General features: G+C 38.1%; 1 protein-coding gene and 1 long non-coding RNA gene across 3 annotated transcripts; both read left to right on the forward strand.

The window, feature by feature from the left end:
- Nucleotides 1–18: 18 nt before the first annotated feature.
- Nucleotides 19–14,421, forward strand: LOC146559575 (von Willebrand factor A domain-containing protein 5A-like). 2 transcript variants are annotated; one of them, XM_085245668.1, is made up of 17 exons: nucleotides 19–132; nucleotides 3,040–3,206; nucleotides 3,281–3,395; nucleotides 3,535–3,683; nucleotides 3,765–3,853; nucleotides 3,951–4,095; nucleotides 5,250–5,329; nucleotides 5,406–5,520; nucleotides 5,625–5,783; nucleotides 5,869–5,972; nucleotides 7,909–8,129; nucleotides 8,446–8,493; nucleotides 9,442–9,474; nucleotides 10,069–10,167; nucleotides 11,239–11,384; nucleotides 12,366–12,489; nucleotides 12,599–14,421. In XM_085245668.1, exons 1-17 carry the CDS (start codon nucleotides 117–119, stop codon nucleotides 12,676–12,678), a joined length of 1,890 nt encoding a protein of 629 aa, XP_085101794.1. In that variant the 5' UTR covers nucleotides 19–116; the 3' UTR covers nucleotides 12,679–14,421. The 2 variants fall into 2 exon arrangements, with proteins under 2 accessions (XP_085101794.1, XP_085101793.1); XM_085245667.1 differs by lacking the exon at nucleotides 19–132 and having other exon boundaries at nucleotides 2,906–3,206.
- A 293-nt stretch (nucleotides 14,422–14,714) lies between these two features.
- On the forward strand, nucleotides 14,715–18,454 carry LOC146559576 (uncharacterized). The gene is made up of 3 exons (XR_014888361.1): nucleotides 14,715–14,798; nucleotides 15,950–16,062; nucleotides 16,168–18,454. It is a non-coding gene; the product is annotated as an uncharacterized LOC146559576 (long non-coding RNA).
- Nucleotides 18,455–22,838: the final 4,384 nt, after the last annotated feature.

Below are 22,838 nucleotides of genomic sequence, written 5' to 3' on the forward strand. Positions count from 1 at the left end.
TAAGTGGAGAATATCAGATAGAGGTGACATATCAGTTGAGTCTGTGCTGTGTGAACACTTTGGCCTTTAATATTTACAAACGGGGACGGCAGTAAACCATCTGACATCTGACACACATGTTGGGCTTTAGAGGTAAGCTCCTACCGTGCATTTATTTAAGCAGCCTGATCACTTGCTGCTCAGCAACACATTACTGCACACTGACACGAAAACCTTAAGACTAAGGATAGCAACCTGGCTGTCACATTGAAATTCTTTATTAATTTTGTTTATATGTTTTTATCGTGATATAAAGAAATGTGGTTGTGCTGCAACAGACAACCGCATTTACAGAGAGACATCTGTGTGTGTGTGTGTGTGTGTGTGTGTGTGTGTGTGTGTGTGTGTGTGTGTGTGTGTGTGTGTGTGTGTGTGTTGGGGTGGTGGTGGTTGGGGTGTTGCTCTTTATTTTTAATTCGATGATGCAAACAACAGGAAGAACTAAACCGGAAGGCGCTTCAGGCTAGCTGTTACCTGTCATCAAAACAGTGGTATGCGGTGACGATTCTGCCCACCTCACCCACCACACATACACATAAGAAAAACACATTCCTCCACCATGTAACAATTTCACAACATAAATTGGACCAGTTTAAAGCACTATTTATGCTGCCTGTCTGCTTTCAAACACAGAGATCTTAAGCCTAACTAAATATCTACTATAATACCAAGAGTATTCACTGTTAGCTGACAATGCTGACAAGTGACAAACCATTCCCTTAGGAAAAGAAACAAGAAAACAAAATGAAAACACCTCACTATAAAAAAAAAAACTGTATGACTGGAAAACTGTGCATAAGTAATCAAATTAATAATGCAATTAAAATTTAACTAACTATTAAGATGTTCCTATTAGCATTAAAATAATGTTCTTGGTTCACAGGTACAAAGATGAACTTCTCCAGTCTGCTAACTCTCCAAAAGGAACGAGGAACTGATTCAAAGAGACTTCTGTTTTCTCTCTGACCACGTTTGGATTTTGTAATATTTTAATGTAACTGGTTACTGGTTATAATGGCACATAATATCTTGCTTCACATATTGTTTGTGATAGAGATAATATCTAATTAAAAACAGTATTTGAAAAGAGGGACAAATAGCAGAAATACAGTCTGCAATGTCATACATTTCGTGTTTGTCTTTGTGTAGTTCTTTAAAAAAAATGAAAAATTAAAGTATAAAAACTCAGAACTACAAAAATCTAGTCTTTCATGTTAATTCAGTTTGAATAATATTACTATTGAATAGTCAAATGAAAGTCTGTTTAAATTAAATGTAACTTCCAGAATAAACATTAAAGAAAGTGTCTTATATAGTTAACACAGTCAAAGTTATGTTTCAACTCAAAAATCCATGAAGGATGAAAGCAGTCTTAACAACAACCTCAAATATCGGGGTACGAAAAACACTTGACACTAGCAGAAACCCTCAAATTCAAACATGTAAAAGGTTTCATAACTACATATGTGGAAATAAGTAAGATATTACATGGAATTATTTACATGTTAACCGAAAAATAACTACTGTAAGTCATTCCATCTCAAATTGGGCAATTTGTAGAATCTTTTCTGCTTGATTGTCACTGATTTGAATAAAATTTTTATGATACAAAATTTGAGCAGCTATAATTATTGCAGTCAAAATTTTGTTTTATAACTAAAATACTTTTCAACATACATATTTTTGAAAAATGACTCGTGCACCTACTTAAATGGTATTTTTTTCATACATTGAAACTGCAGCAATGTTTGAACATGAAGGTTGATTCTGTTCATCTGGTTGTAGCGTTTTCAGCGAGAGAAACGTTTCATCACTCATCAAAGTGACTTCTTCAGTCTCACCTGACTGCAGGTTTCCCCAACCTTATTGACAGTACATTTGCATAATGACTGAAACCAGCACCACTGAAGGAACAATGGGCTGGGAGGTCAGTTCCTGTTAGCAGAGACGGGTCTTCCAGCGGAATCTGCATGAATATTGAAGATACTTATATTGTCTAGACGGAGGAATAATCACACGTGGGGCATCGGCTTTTCACCGGAACAACACTTAGTTTTTATTATTGAACTCTCACGTGCACTCTGCAGCATAACAGGAAGCATCCTTTCAAAATAAAATCACAACAGATGACAACGAGGGCATACCTATTAACTAGCTCAACAGTTCCTTCATCATGATTATGCAAATTCTCATGACCACTGATCAACAGCTGAAGTCTGAAGAAGTCACTTTGATGAGTGACGAAACGTTTCTCCCACTGAAAACGCTACGTCCAGATGAACAGAATCAACCTTTGGAGATTTACTTACCTGGATGACTGAGAATGCATCAAGATCTCTGAACATAAATATCTAAAAGATGTTTAAAAATAAAAGCCAGTATATGTGTATACTGGTCTTTCTTACTATCAAAACAAATCAGAATCTATACTCTTGGACAAATATAAACATGTACTGGCTAAAAGAAAAAATTCTGTCAAAACAGATTTAGCTGAAATGTTTATGATATAAAGTTGGAATATATATAATGAATCTTATAAAATTATTGTAAATTGTTTAAATGTATGAAATGCTCTGTCAACCCACTTCCAGGCACATGTTTTTTTTTTTTTGAAAAGTTTAAACATGAATACCTCAATGAAGGAGTTTCTACATAAATTTTGGTTACAGATGAGCATATTTTTCATTTTCTCGACCTGGATCACTTTTCTATTCTGTTATACATATTCTGCTTATAACTGAGAATATATCTTAGTGTTAACCTGAATTAACTCTCTTCGGAATCACATGACTGCCAATCTTTTGTTTGAAATATGGAATTTATAAAGTGATTGGAGGATGGACATGCCATTCTGTACTGGTGCTGTCCTTTAAGAATATTGAAAGAAAACATTTGACTGACCCTCATCATACCTGCAGTTCTCTTTCTGCTGAAGTTACAGCTGTAAAAAAAAAGAAGAAAAAAAAATGTTTACTTCTAATCAGTCACATTTGTTTACAGGTAAGAAATGTAAATCTTTCGAGGTGGTTTATGTTCCAGCCTCTCTGGTGCCCTACACTCTGCCTTTCTCTGCCCGAGTGTCCTCTCCTCGTCCAATCTCTAAAGTAGAGTCCAACTGTTCCCTGGACCCTCTCCAGTACCTCAACACTGATCAAACCCAGGCCACGGTAGGTAGAATGCTGCTGTGTCTGCTCTGTACTTATAACTGAGAACTAAATATGAATGTGTTTGTGGTGTGCAGGTCAAGCTGGCTGCAGGACACAAGTTTGACAGAGATGTTGAACTGCTGATTTATTACAAAGACGCCCACCAGCCCACCGCTGTGGTGGAGGCAGGACAGGCCTCTGCTGAGCCGGGTGAGTGGAAATGAGATTTGCTGTTTTGAAATTTAAAAAAAAAAATCATTATCCGTCTTCTTTAACTCAGTAGTTAAAGATGTTGGAGTAAACAGCAAAAACTATTTTTGGTTATTTTTCTGTCCGTAATGTTTTTCAGGCTCTCTGATGGGTGATCCAGTGGTGATGGTGAGTCTGTACCCTGAGTTCTCCCAGTCTGTGATGTCTTCAGTGGCTTCATGTGGAGAGTTTGTGTTCTTAATGGATCGATCTGGAAGTATGAGTAATACTCGGATCCGCAGTGCCAAGGTATCTGTTCTTACAGTCATAAATTTTTTATAGTGTTCCTCTCACACGGTGGACTCACCATCTTTTCCCTGTTCTCTTAAGGATACTCTACTGCTCCTGTTGAAGAGCTTACCAATGGGATGCTATTTTAACATCTATGGTTTTGGGTCCAGATATGAACACATCTTCCCGTAAGGCTCAGATCTGTCAGCCCAACACAATTATTCCTTTCATGTTTTTGTGTCTTTTGTGTTACATGCGTGTGTATTGGTGTCTGTGTGATGGCAGTAAGAGTGTGGAGTACACTCAGCAGACCATGGAAGAGGCCCTGAAGAGCGTTGAGCAGATCCAGGCTAATCTTGGAGGAACAGCGATCCTGGAGCCCCTCAAACATATTTACACTCAGCCTTGCATTCCCAGTCAGCCTAGACAGGTAATGCACACACTGGCTTGGATCAGTTTCCTCAAGACTTCCTTGAAACCTAACCTTACTTACCGCTTGCCTAACTCTGACGTTAATAAAAGGATTGCGAGGACTGCACAGTGTCTCATCTTCTGGTTTTACTATACTGGCAGTTAAGTTCTGTTTTTCTGACTATTTATCTTTTTTCTCTTGTTTTTTTCTTTTTGTTTTCGTCTCGCCTAACTGCTTCTTCTTTCCAGGCCTGGAAGTATTGTGATTCTTGCGTGCGTTTTCCTTTCCTTTCTCTCCTAATTCTTTTAAAGAGCCTCCTTCAGCTGTGTTAGCACTGAGGGGCTGCATTTCCCTTCCCAAGTGGGACATTTTGTTTTCTTAGGATTTCTCCATCTACAAGCACTGATTTGTCCGGCGCCTGGACATTTCTTTTCTAGCCACTGCTCGTCAGCAGTGAGTTTGGTGGGCTGATTCCCCATTGTCACAGAACTGCAGAGCCTTCTCTGGTACACTTGACTCGGGGGTGGTGGCTGACACGCCCTTCTACTCCGCGCGATTCACGGAGCGGTGTCAGTTTTATGAGGCGGAACTCAACCTTTCCCCTTTGTCACCAGTACGTGGGCTTTTGCAGGATACACAAAGATGGAAGTAGTTCAGCAGTTTATTTGTGCTGTAAAATCAACTTACTTCCAAAACACATATAGACATAGACATTCACTCGTTTTTATAATTTGTCACAAAGTACTTTCAGCTACTTCTGAAACCAGTCTAAATTTAGTTCCTTTCGGCGAACTCAACCTATTTCACGTGTTTATTTCTTTAGACCCTTGCGGCGGGTTAGACCTACTGCGTTCTTTATTTATACAAGCTTGTGTGTGTACAAAGGTAACAAAGTTATTCCGGGAACTCAGAGCTGAGGTTCCTCTTCTCTAAGTCTGTTCTCAGAAAACAGGAAGCGGTTAGTTGCTAAATAAGTTTATCACACAAGAGTTTATGTGAAAAGTCATGTAGACATGTGGATTGCTTAGTGATCCATAAAATCCAGCATATTTCATGTAGCTGGATACACTATGTACAATTTTCCTTTGACAGAAACCTAACTCAGCTCTCAGAACAAGCTGTGGGTTTCTGGGTCTGATGTTATGTCTTCATGTGCCAACTCTCCTCTCTAGCTGTTTGTCTTTACTGATGGAGAGGTGGGAAACACCAAAGAAGTGCTAGATCTGGTGAAGAGGAACTCAGATTCCCACAGGTGAAACCACAAACCCACAACTATATCTACACAATACATGTCCTCTGTGTACTTAAAGAAAACTGTTGTATTGCAGGTGTTTCTCTTTTGGGATTGGGGAAGGGGCCAGTTCTGCTCTCATCAATGGGATGGCAAAGGAAGGAGGAGGTCATGCTCAGTTCATCACAGGGACTGACAGGATGCAAGCAAAAGTAAGACATGAAACACAATTAGAAGTCACATTAAAGATTGCAGCAGATACATATTTGTTATATGTATAGGATGTATATTTGGAGAGTTTTTCTTTATTTTTCAGGTGATGCAGTCGCTGCGATTTGCTTTGCAGCCGACTGTGGTCGACTTCTCAGTCACATGGGATTTACCAAAGGAAGTGTCTGTCACTGTCCTCTCTCCACCAATCACTGCACTTTTCCAGGGTCAAAGGTCACTGATTTATGCCCAGCTTACTGGACAGGTAAGAGCAGCATCTTCTCGTTTTGTTGTTTAGATATTTGATGATAGTAATTAACGTGACTTCTGACCCTGTGATGCTGTGTCAGAGCTCAGAGGCAGCAGAGGGCTGTGTGACGGTGAAGTACAGCCTGGCAGGTCATCCCTCTGAGAACCAGCTGCACTTCAGTTTCAGACCTGCAGAGGACACTGGGTAAAACAAAGTTTAATAACAACAGCACCCTTTTGGTTTGGTTTACTTTATTTAAGATGCACAAACATATTACTGTGCATATCTTTGATATTTTTATGACCTGGTTTTACCACATCCTTTTTTTCCATCTATACATCATTAGAAACAATGATGAATTACAGTGTATTTCTATGTTTGATATTCTGACAATAGGGTTTACTCATTTAATATTCCAGTTGCAGCCATGGCTGGACTGGGACAAAAAATCGGCCCGGGCATTTTGACTAGAGACAAGCCCACCAGGATAAAGATTGAAAATGTGATGTCATTCAGGGGTAAAACCGCAAAGGATTCTGGGAACTTGTGGCAAGAGGTACTTCAATTGAACTCAGTTACACAGCGATAAAAAGAAACCCAAAAAATGGCAAGAAGCTGTTGTATTATTAACTGCAATAGCCGGTCGCATGACAGCCACGGGAAGCCGACGGGTAAAGAGATTGTTTTTTGCTTTTTATCGGATTACGTCGTTGAAGAGAAATTTTTTAAGCCATGTTTCCGAAGTAAGAGCCGACGGATGGTCTGGATATACCAAATATAACGTCTCAGAACACTCCAGCTCACATGTTAGTCTGCTCCAAGCATTCCCACAAAGGTCAGAGTTTTGTAGTAGTTAATGCGTCATTTTTCTTAACATAATTGGTGATATAGGTTACAAGCAAGTCTGGCGCTGAACAGAAATTGTCGCGCTATGCTCCTTTATTTATTGTGCATAAATAGTGAATTGTCCATCCATCTTCATCCATCTTCATCCGCTTTATCCGAGGCCGGGTCGCGGGGGCAGCAGCCTAAGCAAAGAGGCCCAGACCTCCCTCTCCCCAGCCACCTCCTCCAGCTTATCCGGGGGAATGCCAAGGCGTTCCCAGGCCAGCCGAGAGATATAATCTCTCCAGCGTGTCCTGGGTCTGCCCCGGGGCCTCCTCCCGGTGGGACATGCCTGGAACACCTCACCCAGGAGGCGCCCAGGGGGCATCCTTGTCAGATGCCCCCTGGGCAGAAGCGTTTCGCTTCTGTTATTATGGTACATTGACAAAAACATATACTTTTATTCACAAGATAAAACAGTTGTTTTGTATCACTAATTGTCCGGTGCGATTACAACATACAATATTATTGTCACTGCTACATTTCTGTGATGCTACCAGAAATTATTTCCACTACTAATTAATTACCGTTGAGCTCAAAGGTCCTATTAATAAACGGTTAACGAATGTGTGTTTATGACGACGGTTTGTGAGACTGGTAAACTTACCTTTGTTCTTACGATGGTCCTTTCGTTCTACACGGTGCATTTCAAGGTCCTGTACCCATCCGTCGGTAAACTGTACCTGGGCTTGTTGCAGTGACCTGAAGTTACTAAACTTCATGAGTGTATGCGCTCACTCCAAGAACCGTATAATTATAAATCTGAGCGTGGTGAAAGTTGGGCAGCACGCTAACGTCTTTTGTCCATTCTGTGTGCTCGTAAGGGTCTGACCCTTTCACTCCTTTGATTTTTTCCTCGTATCTTTTCTTTGACTTTTCATCAAGTCTGTCTTTGTACGGACCGGCATTGTTCTCCTTTTGTTTTGTACATTCCTTTTTTGTGCGGCAAAGAAAACCTTAACAGTAAACACTTTATAATGTTTAAGAACTAAACTTGATTAACTAAAGTTCATGAATGCATGCATGCATTTCAATGTATGTATGTTTGTATCCTTGAATATATTGGATCACTCTACTGTCTTCAGATAAACTTGGTATGTTATCATTGTGATTCTTTACCAAAGTGGTGGATTAAACTTCACCTCTGTAGGACCCTGAAGAGGATGCAGTGGTATAGACAAAGTTACTGATAAGTTAATCTAGTAAAATGATAGACATTAGAACAGAAGATGTTTTTTTTGTGTCATGTCTGCAGATTAACAGTCCACAGGTTGGGTGCTCGTACTCTGATTCGCTCACTGGAGTTGGAGGAGAGAGAGAGTAGAGGACAGCAAGATGGAGAAGTGAAGAAAAAGTTGGTGCGGCTCAGTGTCCAATCAGGAGTGAGCAGTTCTTTCACTGCCTTCATTGCTGTCAACAAAGACAACAGCAGGGTGATCCAAGGACCTCTTGTGCGCAGAAATATTCCGACACCCAGTGAGTTTATTTTAAATCCCCAAACTAAAACTCTGTGAGCCACAGCTCTGAAGATAAAGATGGCTGAACTTCAATGAGGTGAATGTAATGACTGCTTTAATTGCAGAATAATAGAGTTAATTCTAAATCCTAAAAAACTTAACTTAAAAACAAAGTAGTTAGGTAGTAGTTGCTTGTTTTCCAAAGTGATCTCCAAAGATCAGAAACTAGCAAGAAGTAAAAACCTGAATGAAAGTACAACAAACAATTTTTGCATTTCTTCCTGTCCAATCCAGACCTCATACCCTCACTCTTTTTTTTTTTTTTTATCTTAAAGTGACACTAAGATTTGGATCAGTATTGCATGGTCATCCTATAAGAAGAGGTAAGTACAAAGCAGAGTTATTGGCGTTGGAAGGTACGTGTGTGCATGGACGTTTGCTGCATCCCTGAGATTTAATGTATACCTGCAGCTGAGTGAATGAAAGCAGGGCAGTGATAATGTTAAGAGCAGAGAGACACGGCAGTATCCCCGTATTTTTAAAAAATAGCAATCAGAAGATTTTAGTTTTGAGTATGAAGAGTATTAGAGGAATTATACATTTGTTACTACAAAAGCAAAAACTAATTGTCACACACAACCTGAAGACAAAGGCGGATGAACATGAATAAAAGTACTTCAATGATAACTTGGAGCAGAACATTAGAACCAGTTTAGAGGTTCCTGAAGTCAGAATCCAAAAACATGCCAGTTAAAGCAAAATGTGGCTTGTTTTCTTCAAAGGGTTTGTTACAAAGAATCAAAAATACTGATAGGAAGAAACTAAACACAGAAGAACAATGAATAATTAAACAATCTGACAAATCAAGCATGGTGATCAAGCTTTGTAAATACTGCAGGGACCATGGAGGTAGGTGAGCAAGCATCCGGACTGACCACATGAAGATCCCATACATTTAATCAGTGTTTAAATCAATGACATGAAAAACGCCCTTTGAAAAAATTCTTATAAAAGATTTTAATCTCATTTTTTAACATCCTGGTTGGCTCCTGCAGGGCAATGTGTTCAATACCAGATACGTGTAAGTAAAAGCTGAATGTCAGTGTAACACACATCTGCACATCAGTGCATTTCTAAAAATAAATGTTTTCTGTTTTACTCTGTTTAACTTGAAAATTTTAAATATGAAATGCTCTATGGACAGCATCAGCAGTATTTGCTATCATAGTCATTGTATTGGGCTGTTTATAATGTCTGTACTTTATTTGTTCTTTTTCATTTACTATTATGAAATTGCTGATTCCATGTTTTTCATCTTGATTTCATGGTAGATGGAAAGAAAAACGGTAATCCGCGGCGTGGGGGTAAGTAAAGAGTGAATGACAGAACACCACACATCTGCGCAGTAAAATCACAATCCAGTAATTGTTTTTATTTCTTAATAAAAACCTGAAATCGTTCCCTGCATGACTGTAAGTACAAGCTGAATGGAAGTTTAAGACAAGCTATCTAAAGTTCTAAAATGAAATGTGGGATGGGTAACTGGTCAAAACAAGTTAAAGGATTTGAAATGTCTCATTTTTATCTACATTTTAATACAGAGTTCATCTTCCGTCCGTGATTCCACCTGTGTGAAAGTCATTTTCTTATTTAGTCATATTTTAAATGTTAAATTGTTATGTCAAATTTAAGATTGTGTTAAAACTGTGATTTCAAATCTGAAACTTGTATTTTTATTTTATTTAACCAGGAATGTCCCGTTGAGATCAAAAACCTCTTTTTCAAGGGAGTCCTGGCCAAGAGGCAGCACATTTCCAAACAAATACATACGAACAAACAAAGTTAAACAATTACACAAAACAATTACACATTATTGAGGCAGTCTGTAGGCCTTTGAGTTTAGTTTTAAAAACATTTAAAGACAACAGTTCAGTCAATTTCCAGTCTTTCTGTAACAGGTTACCTGAAAAAGGCGCGCAGTGGACAAAGGCTTTCTTACCCAACTCTGTGCGGACAAGGGGAACAGACAGCAGCAGCTGATCATTTGAACGCAAGGAGTAAGAACCACTATTTGTCCTTGTGACCAAAGTACAAATATAAGGAGGCAGCAATCCTAGCATAGCTTTATAAATAAAAGTGTACCAATGCCCCTGTCTTCTAATGGCCAAAGAAGGCCATTTTACTCTTAAGTACAAGTCACAGTGATGGGTCAGATATCTACAGTTGGTAATAAACCTCAAGGAAGCATGATACATCGTGTCCAACATTAGAAGACATGAAGAAGAAGCGTTCATATACAGAATGTCACCATAATCTAACACAGATAAAAAGGTTGCAGTGACAAGACGTTTTTTTTTACTGCAAAAGAAAAGCACTGTTTATTACGGAAGAAAAAACGAAGTTTAAGTCTCAGTTTCTTTACAAGTCTCTCTATATGTGGTTTGTATTTCCAGCTGCCATGTCTTTGTGGGATTTAGAGAGGATTTAGATCATATGTGTACACGTGGGCCGTAGGAGGTGTTAATGTGTCACTTTATAGTTTGGAAGTTTTTTCTGTAGAAAAGAGTAAAAACTATGAAAGTCCCTTTAAGTCCAATTAATGACAAATTCTTCAGCAAATGTCTTGACCCAACTTTTAAACAATATTTGAACAAATTCAAATATAATATTTTAAATATACTGTTTTTATGTAAACATCATGGTGATGAATGCCTACCTTACAGTAAAATCTATGTTGGGTACGAAAAAAGCTGACTGTAAGCTCCAAAAAATATTTGTTCTATAAATATGGCTCATATAATACCCACAGAGGAAATTATATGATCCTCAGTATGTGTGTGCGTCATCTCAAATCTACTTGCTGTTTACATTCAGAAGCTATTGTTTGATAAAAACATTAATAATATCAACCTATTTGTGGTATACACATTGAAAAAAAATAAAGCTATCTTTTTTTTCTTTCCAGTTTTAGTCTTTCTTCAGTTTCTGTTTAAAACCCTTAATTTGCTGTGTGGAAGCCTTATGTACACTGTTTGTTACATTTTTGCTTTCCTCTGTCATGTAGAATTGTGTTTTCTTATCTATCACCATATTGAGGTCTGGTTTTTGTTTAATCTTTGATTTTCCAGTTGCGTTGCCCAAGCAACTACCCAGAGACCCTTTCATGCACTTAGTCTCCCTCCAGAAGGCGTCTGGTTCCTGGCTGCTTGATCCAGATCTGGCTACTGCACTGGGAAAGACCAGTGAGCAGGTGGAAAAGATCAAACCCAGAACGGTGGGCCGAATTTTGCTGACTAATCATTTTTGTCATAATTTTCATCAATAACCTTTGTGAGGGGAAAAACAAAACACAATAAAAACGAACGCAGGAAGACAAAAACTTGAAATGTATTAACAGTTTCACTGACGAATAAAAACGAGATGAAAATTTTCTAGAGAGACGAAATCCAATCAGAACTTAAGTTGTGTAGGAAGGTGAGACGAATTTGGAAGTGATAAAATCAGAAGGAATCTCCTTGTTAGATTAGTTAGACACCCACAATTTGATCTGCCACCGACAAGCAGGAGGAAACTCCCATGCTCCCTGTTTATCATCAAAACATGATAAAAGTTAAAAACTCGGAAGGAAAAGAAGACCTGGACAGGTTTTGCATGTGATATCAAAGAAAATAAGATGCTTTGTAAACCATTTGGAGCATCTCTTACCAGCAAAAACACATCAAAGCTTTACACTTTACATTAGATTTTAATCAGCTGAATAAACTACATCTACTATAATCTCATAATATTTAGCTGACCACATCTGAATTTAGATGGCTAAATTATAAATAAAAATAAATGTTTAGTAAAACAACTGACTAAAACTAAATCAACATTTTCTCTCAAAGTTAACACTGGCTGTCAATTTACGTAATAACACAAAATGATAATATGAGATTTAAAACAAAATTGATTGGATAATTTGATCAAAAAAACATAGGACGCAATTAAAAACATGGGAGTACAATATAACAAACATAACAAAAAGAAGTAAACTAAATGTAGCCCCTGCCTTGCTGCATGAAAACAAATCTGTAAATATTAGAGGATAAAATATTGGTTGTAATGACTCCTAACTATCCACGGAGCTGCACTGCAGAGTGTTTTCTCATCAGTCAGAACTTCTACTGAACATTTCAGTGCCCTATTTTACTTTATGTTAGCAAAGTTGTAGAAAGTGAGATCATGATTTTAATGTGTTCATTTGATGAATTAGGCCAACAGTGAAGTGTGGGCCACCATTCTGGCTCTGGTCTGGCTTCATGCTTTCAAGGTGGACGCAAAGGATGAGTGGGAGTTTCTGGCTATGAAGGCTGCCTCATGGATCCATGCTCAAAATGGTAGAAACAATGATAATATCAAATCAAGTATTCTTTTAAACACTGTTTGAAACCACAAAAAAAATCAGCCCTCACCTTATTCATATAATAACTTACGTTTACATTTTAGCGCCATGTGTGTCAGAGTGTGTGGAATCTGGAAATGTCCTGTTGGGTTGCAGCATAAAGAAAGAAGATCTGGGACTCTAGGTTTTCTCGAAGTGGATTCACCTTCAGGATTGGCAAATCATGCCATATGGCTTTTAATTCATTATTGTGCTATTTACCCTACTGTAATTGTTATGTAATCAGAATTGTTTCAAAAAACAAGCAGTTATTATGGCAACTCATTTAAATTGTATGTTTTTATTCCTGTTTTCCATCACCATATGGTGATGTTGTTCATAATTTGTTACTTTTTACTTGTTTTTATACATTCCACTTCATGTTGTTCTTCTGAAAAAGGTTCTAATTCAAAATGCTTGTGTTACAGTCCCAAATCAAAGTTAACTTTTTATGCCTCTAGACAAAGTCCTAATTTTATCTTATAGTGGAGTGAATGTTTTATTTACAGGATTTGTCATAGTTTGTAATCAGGTTTATCTGTCTGCTTAATGTTTAGATAGAAATGCTATGAAATCTAATGCAACTCAATAAATATATATATATTTCTATAATCTGACAGACTACTAAATGTTTGGGAAAAATTGTGTATGCTGAATAATAAAAGGTATGCACATTAACATTTTAGCACTTAAGCCATATTGTATAGTACAGGCAATATACCCAATTGCCCAGGTCCTCATCTACAAGGAACTAGCACAGTCAGTCTGTGATTCATAGTGTAAACACTGTTACAAGAACAGGGACCTGCAGTAAAACTGTCCAGATAATCTTTCTGGCCCTGCAGGCCAAAAGCACAGAATCTTTTCAGTAAAGTTTTAATAAATGGAGCTAATGGATTGAGCTAATGTTTGCCATGTCCTAGGATAAAGTGTCACATAGTATTGGGTGGGTGCACAGTCACTAATTTACAAGAAGAAATACTGTGAAAAAAATTTTTATAGTAAAGTTTGAACATGTGCAATGTTTGCAGTGAAACTTTAGTTTTCAATAAACTACACACACACACACACACACACACACACACACACACACACACTATTTCTTTGCACATTCACATCTGCAGCAATGTTTGAACACGAATAGCTCAAAGACCATTAAAGATAATAGCCAGACATTTTCAATGTTCTTTCTTACAAGCCAAACGAGCCTCGCTTGTGAGTTTGTGGTTTCTGCGTAGACTGTGTGGTTGTTGTATTTTTTTTTTAATCTAACTTCAGCAATAAAGCCACTTTTGATTTTTACATCTTGTTTTCAAAGTGGCTTAACCTTTGGGGCTAGTCAACAGAAGCAGATCTAATTACACCATACTGCCTTCAATTCGCTGTTGTATTATATACCCTGTTATGAGTGCTATATAATCAGAATTTATTGGAATTTTCTTTTGAACAATTTCTACATCTGGGCCAACTAAATGTTTATAGGGGTATTTATGCTGATTAATGAAAGATATATACAGTAAAAATTAATTCTCTTTTTATTGCTTGTTGACTTTATTATATTTTTGATGTTGGTGTTCTGCATTGTTTACTGTTATTGTATTTTTATTTTTAGTATATATATTGATAAGTAAGAAAAGGAATCAGTGATGTTTCATCAGTGTACATGGGAGAAGTAGTTTCAATACCGTTGGCTGTCTAGTGGACTGACGATGCAAGACCACTAAGATCAGTGATATGCTCAGACTCAAGTTCATCATTCGTTAGTTTGCAAGACAGTCACTCAGATTGCAGACCTGACATTCTGATAGAGATTCAGCAAACATTATATAGAATTACTATGATGGGGCTTATGGTCAACCTCATATGGGTACCAGCGCATCATAGAGTTAAGGGAAATGATTATGGCAGACAGAACAGCAAAGGAAGCTGCAAAGAGACCATTATGGATATGGAAATCAGTGTTAGTAGGACAGCAATCAAGAGTAGAATATGGCACAAAATAAAAGAAAGGTGGCAAAGGCAATGGGAGGAAGAGGGGTAAGGGAGATGGTTTTATAAAATACAAAGGGAAATAAAAAAATGAGAAGCACAGGGAGGAACAGGAGAGAGGAGACAGTTATCTCTCGATACTCCACACCAGTTGGTCGCGATAATGCACCATTTTGCTGTTTGCCAGCCGCCACTAAACAGTATAAAGAGGAAGAAAAAGAAAACGAAACCTGTCAGGATACACACGTCTGTTTTCTACAGTCATTGTCCATTGAAGTAAGCTTCTATTACACATCATTCTTCACTAGCGGTCTCCAGCGCCACACTTTCATATCTCACAGGTTTATCTTAACCATTCCGTTCTTTATGAGTTAGTTCATTCCTAATGTCACATCATCGGTTTTTATTTCCGGATTCATTATTGTCTTTTTTAAAAAATGTTTTCGGATCACAGTCAAAAACACACAGTATAACCTATGCAGTTTCACAAAACGGAGCGTTTTCCAATGTGTATAATAATCCGTGACAACATAATCCAGATGCTTCTGGTCGCAGAGTCGCCATATTAATGCGAATCTTTGTAGAAGCGAAGGCTCAATTTTAGTAGACGTGTGTCAAGTCATTAAAATTATGTTTAGACGATTTAAATGTTTAATGAGACTCACGTTGGGAGTAAACAGCAGCACTGAGAGCGCACTCCGAGTTTTCTGCAACAGCAAATGTTTTCTTATTTCCAGCGGTGCTCTTTTTACTATGATATACTGTTTGTTTGTTTTTTTATAGATTTTTAATTGCCGTTTTATTATCATCACCTGATAAAGTCTCTGACTGGATTGCGCTGTACGCGTAAGAAGCGTCACGTGACTAGTTAAACGCCCTTTCTATCGCGAGTGCTCGCAGACCCTCGTGCGGAAAGACTGACTTAAAAAAAAGTTAACAGGTATCATGAATGTAGTTATTATCTCCAACGAGGGTTTTAGATGTTTTTCTTGTCCAGTTTGTGAAAAGAAAGCAGTGTTGTGTTGAACTTCGTATCTGTTCCTGGAGACACAGCAACGCACGACACAGACCAAACCAAACAAAAAGATGTCAAACTAAACGTAGGCTTGCCTCACAGCATGAAAGTAAACATCTGTATATCAGAAGATAAAACACAGTAACCACACACAGCAAAAATACTTTTCTCATCATCAGTTCTTGACAAAGTATTTCAGCACATTATTTTAGAGCATCACAGTTTGTGATTACATCAGGAACAGCATCCAGTGTAATAATCGGCCAAATCAAATATGCAGAGCTACACATCTTGGTGACACCTTGTGACAAGGAAGCAGCCAAAAATATTTAATACTACTGGTTGAAGAAAGTAAAATCATGTAGCGTGTTTTTATGTGTTTTATTTTATTGTCTTTGATTTGTTCAATTAGGCCAACAGTGAAGTGTGGGCCACCATTCTGGCTTCCTGCTTTCAAGATGGATGCAAAGGACGAGTGGGAGCTTCTGGCTATGAAAGCTGTTTCATGGCTCCGTGCTCAGAATGGTAGTAACACGCTAATTAAAGAATAAAATGTTTTAAAAATAGTTTCATGCTACAGTCAACTTTTCTCCATCATTCATTATTTTAATATCTGTTTTCTGTTTTCAGCGCCGCGTGTGACAGAGTGTGTGGATGCTGGAAATGTCCTGTTGGGTTGCAGCGTGAGGAAAGAAGCTCTGGGCCTCTGAGGGGTTTCTTAAAGTGGCTTCACCTTCAGGGTGATCAGAAGCAGATCTGCGTACACCTTACTGCCTTTGATCCAGTGCTGTTTTATGTTACATACCCTGCTGCTGTTATGCAGTCAGAATTGTTATATATTCTTTTTCATGCTTAGTTCTTAGTGTTAAGAGGCATTTTGTATTTTGTGAATCACTCCCTGTAAACCAGTGTGGGGAACTCCAGGCCTCAAATGATTAGTTCATTACCAGGCCTCTGGAGAACTTCAAGACAAGTTGAGGATGTAATTTAGCCATTTAAATGAGCTGTGTTGGATCAAGGACACATCTAAACCTTGCAGGAAACCGGGCCTTGAGGTCTGGAGTTCCCTACCCCAGCTGTAAACCAATGCACCTTTCGAGGTCCTCCTTCTTAGTTGCATTGAGGATTTTGTGCACGCTTCTTATGACAGAGAGGATAGAAGAGGCACAAAACTGTGCCCAGTCTGTGACATCAAACAAATTGGTTGTGAATCAAAACTCTTTATTCCTACTTTTCTAAGTAATCTTAAAATTTCAAGTAAACCTTTTCTGAGTAATCTGTTTCTCCCGTTGCAGTTGTGCTCACCAGTCAAAACACAACGTCTATACACCACTAAACATTCAACACTTCTATAGCAAAGTCCGTGAGCTGAACACATACAAGGTGCCTGAACATAACTAACAAATTATAATTTGTCACTCCAAGTTAACATGTTTGTTTTTTATTTTTAAAAAGCAAACTTTTTCAACCACCACTGGTTTATTATTCTTTTTGTTCAGTTTGTTCTTGTCTTAATGTGTCTACTCAGACAAAAACTGTGTGCATTTCTTTTCTTTGCTCGGTCACTGAACGCTAATGCAGAAAGCAGTGCAGGGTTGAGTCAAACCGATATCATCAGGTGCTGGAGGCAACCATCATGGTTTCATGTTTCATGACAAAGAAGGATACTGTTCAAAATTATACATGATGATGTGCTCCCAATAATATTTGGAAGACCTACACACATTTTTTTAAATACTGGATTCTTTGTGTGCAAACAGTTCTTGAAAGATCGATTGACGGGGGCCAGTCTCTTTCTGTCATGGTCCTGGGTCTGGTGACCCAGTGTTCATGTGTTTTCGAGTTTTGTTAATATTCTTTGATTTTGTGTCATTTGTGTCACCCACACACACACACACACACACACACCTACACGTATACACAGACTGGTACTCTTTGTTCCCATGTATGCCTATGTAAGATGTCATATGTTAATGAACTAATGCATATTCATGAGTTACTTCAGTAAAGAGCAGTACTACGGGGGAGCTAACTGAGAGTGACTGGGGTTCAAGCGTCAGGAACAGCGCTCATCACAGTTCTCTCCCTCGTGCACGTGATTACCAAAGAACTTTGGTGACTTGTGTCTTGTTTTTGCTGGTGTAGTAGCATTGTCTCATTTCAGCAACAGGTCTGTGCTAGGCAAACCTATCAATAATTGCTTAATTTTTTGTTTTGTTTTTGTTCTTTATCTTTATAAGTAAGGCAGGAAGAAGTATAGGGCCATTTTCTATAAGGGTTTGTATCAGTCCAGCATGAACTGGAGTGGGCCTTTGGGACAGAGCAGGAGAAACAGCAGGAAACAATAAAAATTGATCTTTGGTTATCGCTTGCCAAACTGGATAAACTGACCATAAAACGCAACTTTCAAATTTTGCACATTGGACTGCTTTTGCCTGTTTACAAACTATCACCACAGTGCAGCAGTGGTTTGTTGATTTGAAATTATTGGATGTTTGGTTGGACAAACAGTGGACACTCTTGGTCTCACCAGTAAGTCATGTCCCAATGCTCCCCTTGTTTCCAGTGTTAAGCTTGTGTGTCTTTCTCCGCTTCTCCGTATTTGTTGTGCTTCCAGTTTGATTGCCCACTATACAGCTGAATTGACAGCGTCTGTTTAACATCATGGGACAGTTCTGTTTGATATTGTTCTGAAGCATTGAAGCTCATATTGAAAAACGTTTCATTACTCAGAGCTTTTCAACACAGTCATGTTTGGTGACATCTGCTGGCCAAAAGCAGCTTGAATCTAAAACTTCTAATGAACGGTTTCATTATGATTGCCCACTATACAGCTGAATTGACAGCGTCTGTTTAACATCATGGGACAGTTCTGTTTGATATTGTGCTGATGTGGTTCTTTGAATATGTAGTTTTTGTGGATTGAAAAAATGATGTCTATTTTGATAATAAATCAAAGATGAATAAACCTTCCTTGTTTAAACATGTGCCATGGTGTGTTGTCCTTTTGCTTGTGACTTCTTGTTAGTTTTTTACTAATAAAAAAGCCAGGAAGAGCATCCACTTTTCCTGTGCCCATGTTCTGATGATGTTTACTATCGCTTACAGTATAAGTATAGACACTGCTGCTTCATTTTACTTAGCAAAACTTAAAAACAATTATTCTGATCTAGAAATTTGGTATTTAGATTGTGAGACACACGCCTGACTGGTATATCACAGGAAGGTGGTGTGTGTCTGTTTAAACACGGATGAGATCGGTCACAGGTAGGTGATTACATCAGGGGCTTCAGGTGGAAACCCAGAGAGGGACCCACCCGGGAGCACAGACCACAAACAGTGTAGTTTTGTGTTGGACAAGTGAAAACATTTGCTTAGACTTTTTACTTTATTCAAAATTGTAATCATAGTTAATTAGCTTAATACTGAACAAGTTGCGTGACAAAAATACATTTACATCATCTTAAATAATTAAAAGCAACATGTAGAATGGGACATTTCAGAATCATATACAATACTATATACTTTTTATTGGATCATAATTATCCATTGATATGTATGCTCTAGATGATGATTTGTATGATGAGTTTAATAACTCTATACTCCTGATTAGCCAGTCCACCTCTGACTGTTTTAGCCATGGGCGATGTGTGACCTGAACAAATTCAGAAGCCAAACTAAACTAATCAAATTAAGTTTGATTACTTGCTTTTTTTTTTATGGAAACTAGGTCCATGTGTTACCTTATCCTGTGTAGGTAATGTCCTGTGTTAAGGTGTGACTATTGTGTTAAAGAAATCTCAGTTGAATGTCTGATTTACTCTTTAAACTACATGCAACTTAATAAAGTATCTTTTACTGCTTTTTTGCTTTGATATAACTGAGGTGTAAACTTTCTCTAATAAAGACACTGATTAATTAATGAATAAGCAGTGATTGCACTTTTTCTACATTTCAAACTGAAATGGGTCAACAGTTAAAGTTTACATATTCACAAAACGCTTTTCTGTTTCCTAAATGTTTCTCTTGTTCACAAGAGGATGCAATAATGCCATATATTATAAGCAAAGACTTTCACGTGAAGTACAATTATTTTTAGTGTAAGAGTGTGAGCGTGAGACCTTTCAGGACTTCAGAGCTATTGCAAAGTAAAAATGTAAACCACAGAAGGAATTCTAAAAAAAACAATCCAAAGGAAAAATGTTTTGCAATTTGACGCTCCGCCCACCCAGTGCATATCGGTTGGTGGAAAAAACAAGGAAATGGGACGTACCCGGTAGCAGTGACTTTTTTCAATAAAGTCTGCTGTTTGTGGCGTAAACATTGCTACAAGAACAGAGGAGTGCAGTAAACCTATCAGGATACACCCGTCTATCAATAGAGGTAAGCTTCTATTGCGCATCATTCTTCACTGGCGGCCATATTTTCATATCTCACGTGTTGATTTTACCTAATTCCATTTTTTATGAGTTTGTCGCTCAGTTCATTGTCACGTCATTGGTTGCTTTTTCAGTTTTCATTACTGCCTTTTAACAAATGTTTTCGGGTCCCAGACAAAGCAGTTTCAAAACTATTCAGTGGCACAAAACTGCATAATTTTGTGTGTAGTGAAAAAGAACTATTGCCTTAGATTCTGAAAGTGTCACGTACTAGCAGGTAGGTGCACAGTCACTCTGTCACAATAACAAAGAGATGCCATTAATTGTCTGCACAGAAAACGCCTCCGACTGGAAGTTATCAGAGCGTAGAAGTCCCCGGTGTTCCTGCTTAACTGGTTTTGGTGTTTTCTGATGGCGTTTTCCAACATTTCACTGCGTGGTAACGTGATCCAGATGTTTCTAGTGGCATCTAATGCGAATCTTTGTAGATGCCAAGATTCAATTTTTGCGATACGTGTGTCGAGTCATTAAAATTATGTTTAGATAATTTAAAGGATAAATGATATTTTTATTTTTAAGTAACTTAAACGGGTTCTAATTGCTGACCAAAGTAAGTTTAGCCTGCGAACTGCCCTGCATGATGAGTCACAGGCACACCCTGTGCTGACAACTACAAGGGGTATTCATTGTTATTTGTGTGCGGATTATCGCTGAATGAATTCAGATAAATTACTAATGCAGTGTTTTCTTCTTTAAAATGCAGAGCTCATACAGGACTATAGAAACAAAAGAGAACCACCCCCTAAAGCATGCACTCTTTATAACGCACTCTATTGTGTTGGTAAGGAGCAGGTTATGTTCAGAGTTGCAGTTTTAAATTCTGCTGCTAACACAGAACGCCCTCAAGAATACTAATTTAATCAACACAATTATCAAGCAAGGTGGTTAGCACTGTTGCCGCACAGCAAGAAGGTCCTGAGTTCAATTCCACCATCAGGCCGGGGTCTTTCTGTGTGGAGTTTGCATGTTCTCCCCGTGTTTGCGTGGGTTCTCTCCGGGAACTCCGGCTTCCCCCCACCGTCCTATCCCCACAAGCTGCATGTCTTTACATGCAGCTTGTGGGGATAGGTTAATTGCATAATCCAAATTGCCACTAGGTGTGAATGTGCGAGTGAATGTGAATGGTTGTCTGTTCCTGTGTGTTGGCCCTGCGACAGACTGGCGACCTGTCCAGGGTGTACCCTGCTTCTCGCCCTATGACAGCTGGGATAGGCTCCAGCGCCCCCCCGCGACCCTGAAAAGGATAAGCGGAAGCGGATGGATGGAATTATCAATTTGGTCAATTTTATTGATTGAATTGAGTATTTCATTGATCTATTTAAAATGTATTGATTTGATTTCTTAACAAATCGAAGCGTCTACAGGTTAGTAATGTTAAAATGTTTAATGTTTCAGAGTTCTAATATGCAGATGTGGCGTTAAATAAACAGCAGTACTGAGAGCGCACTCAGCATTAAAATAAAATAAAAAAAAAAACTCTACTTTAATTTCAACATTGTGTGTAAAATGAGAAGAAATTTTCTGCACAAAGAAGTATTTCTTTATTTCCAAGTATTCGTGTCACTATCAAATTCTGTTCGCTATAGATTTTTAATCATCTTCACCTGATTAAATCTCTTAATGTATTGAGCGGAATCCATTAGAAGTGTCACGTGAGCAGTAAAGCGCCAGCCACCCCCTTTTTTTATGAGCGCGCACAGAACAACCGCGGTCAAGTGAACCATCATTTGTGCGTCGGGGTGAAACCAGCCGCCTCTTATCCTACCGTGAAGCGTTGGATATCTTCTTGTTCGCTAATCGAGACACCCACACAAACGCACAGAGGAAGTTAAGAGAAATAAAGCTCCAGGACCATTGTTTTCCCCAGTGAAGTTTTCATTTATTTTTCTTTTCACTTTCGCTGGTAATGTGCTTCTTACTTCACAATTCAATGGAATCTTCAATGTGACCGCAACAACACTCAGTTTCATCTCAATCAACTGCAAAATTCCCGAGAAGTTAAAAGACAGTTACTCAAATTCAACCAGGGCTGTAACTATAGATTATTAATCTATCGATTATTCCATTGAGTAATCTGATAAGAAATACTTTGTCGTATTAATGAGAAATAATAAATATCGTAAAGAAAAAGAAAATACGTGTCTATCAAAATGAGCTGCTCACTGTTTTCTAGTAGAAATTGCATTTTTCTTTTCGTTTCATCCGTCATATTTCATTTGTCAGTCTCTTTCTCCCCCAACTAATGGCTCTGCCTCTTTGCTCATTCGGTGCGTAAACAGACTCCAGCTCCACTTTAAACTGTGCCTGCACCATCAAAAATATTTTAGTTATTTATCCGCCATTTTTCAATTGGTCTTAACCTTTTGATCAGGACTGTGTCATATTCAAAAATTGGCACACATGTAGCGGAGTAACCCAGAGGAGTAATCAACTGAGAATTTCATGTCAAGGATGATTTTAATTAATTTTTTATGTGATGTTATATTTGATTGGATATGTTGAATTAGACCAGAAATGTCCGTTAAATTTCTCCAGAATTATGCAGTGGAATGAGGAAAAAAAAAAAACTGCACACGTGAGTGTTCAAGAAGAAAAATCCAATTTCATTTAACTGTCATGTATAATTTTAAATACATTTTTAACATGATGTTGACACATTGCTTTGAACTGTTTTTTCAGTTGAGTAGTTGTCCTTTAATTTCTTGGGTGTTTAAGCAGTTTAAGATCCTACTTCTAGAGTAAGTGAACCAAAGTAGAAATATGTTGAAAGTATCATGTCAACTGTGAAGGATGGCTTTTAATGAATTTTGGAATATGATGGAATAATTGCGTGATTGTGTTGAATTTTACTTGCCCTCTAAC

The sequence above is a fragment of the Mchenga conophoros genome, linkage group LG14 (genome assembly GCF_057382185.1).
Source record: "Mchenga conophoros isolate Kocher_MC1m ecotype Shallow Benthic linkage group LG14, M_conophoros_male_GT1.1, whole genome shotgun sequence".
Lineage (NCBI taxonomy): Eukaryota > Metazoa > Chordata > Actinopteri > Cichliformes > Cichlidae > Mchenga > Mchenga conophoros.

Excerpts from the sequence above, each read along its gene's own strand:
- LOC146559575 (XM_085245667.1), top strand. The coding sequence starts at position 3,006 with ATGTTTACTTCTAATCAGTCACATTTGTTTACAGGTAAGAAATGTAAA. Across the intron at positions 3,684-3,764 it reads CTCGGATCCGCAGTGCCAAG|GATACTCTACTGCTCCTGTT; the intron begins GTATCTGTTCTT and ends TGTTCTCTTAAG. Across the intron at positions 10,168-11,238 it reads TGATCATTTGAACGCAAGGA|TTGCGTTGCCCAAGCAACTA; the intron begins GTAAGAACCACT and ends TTGATTTTCCAG.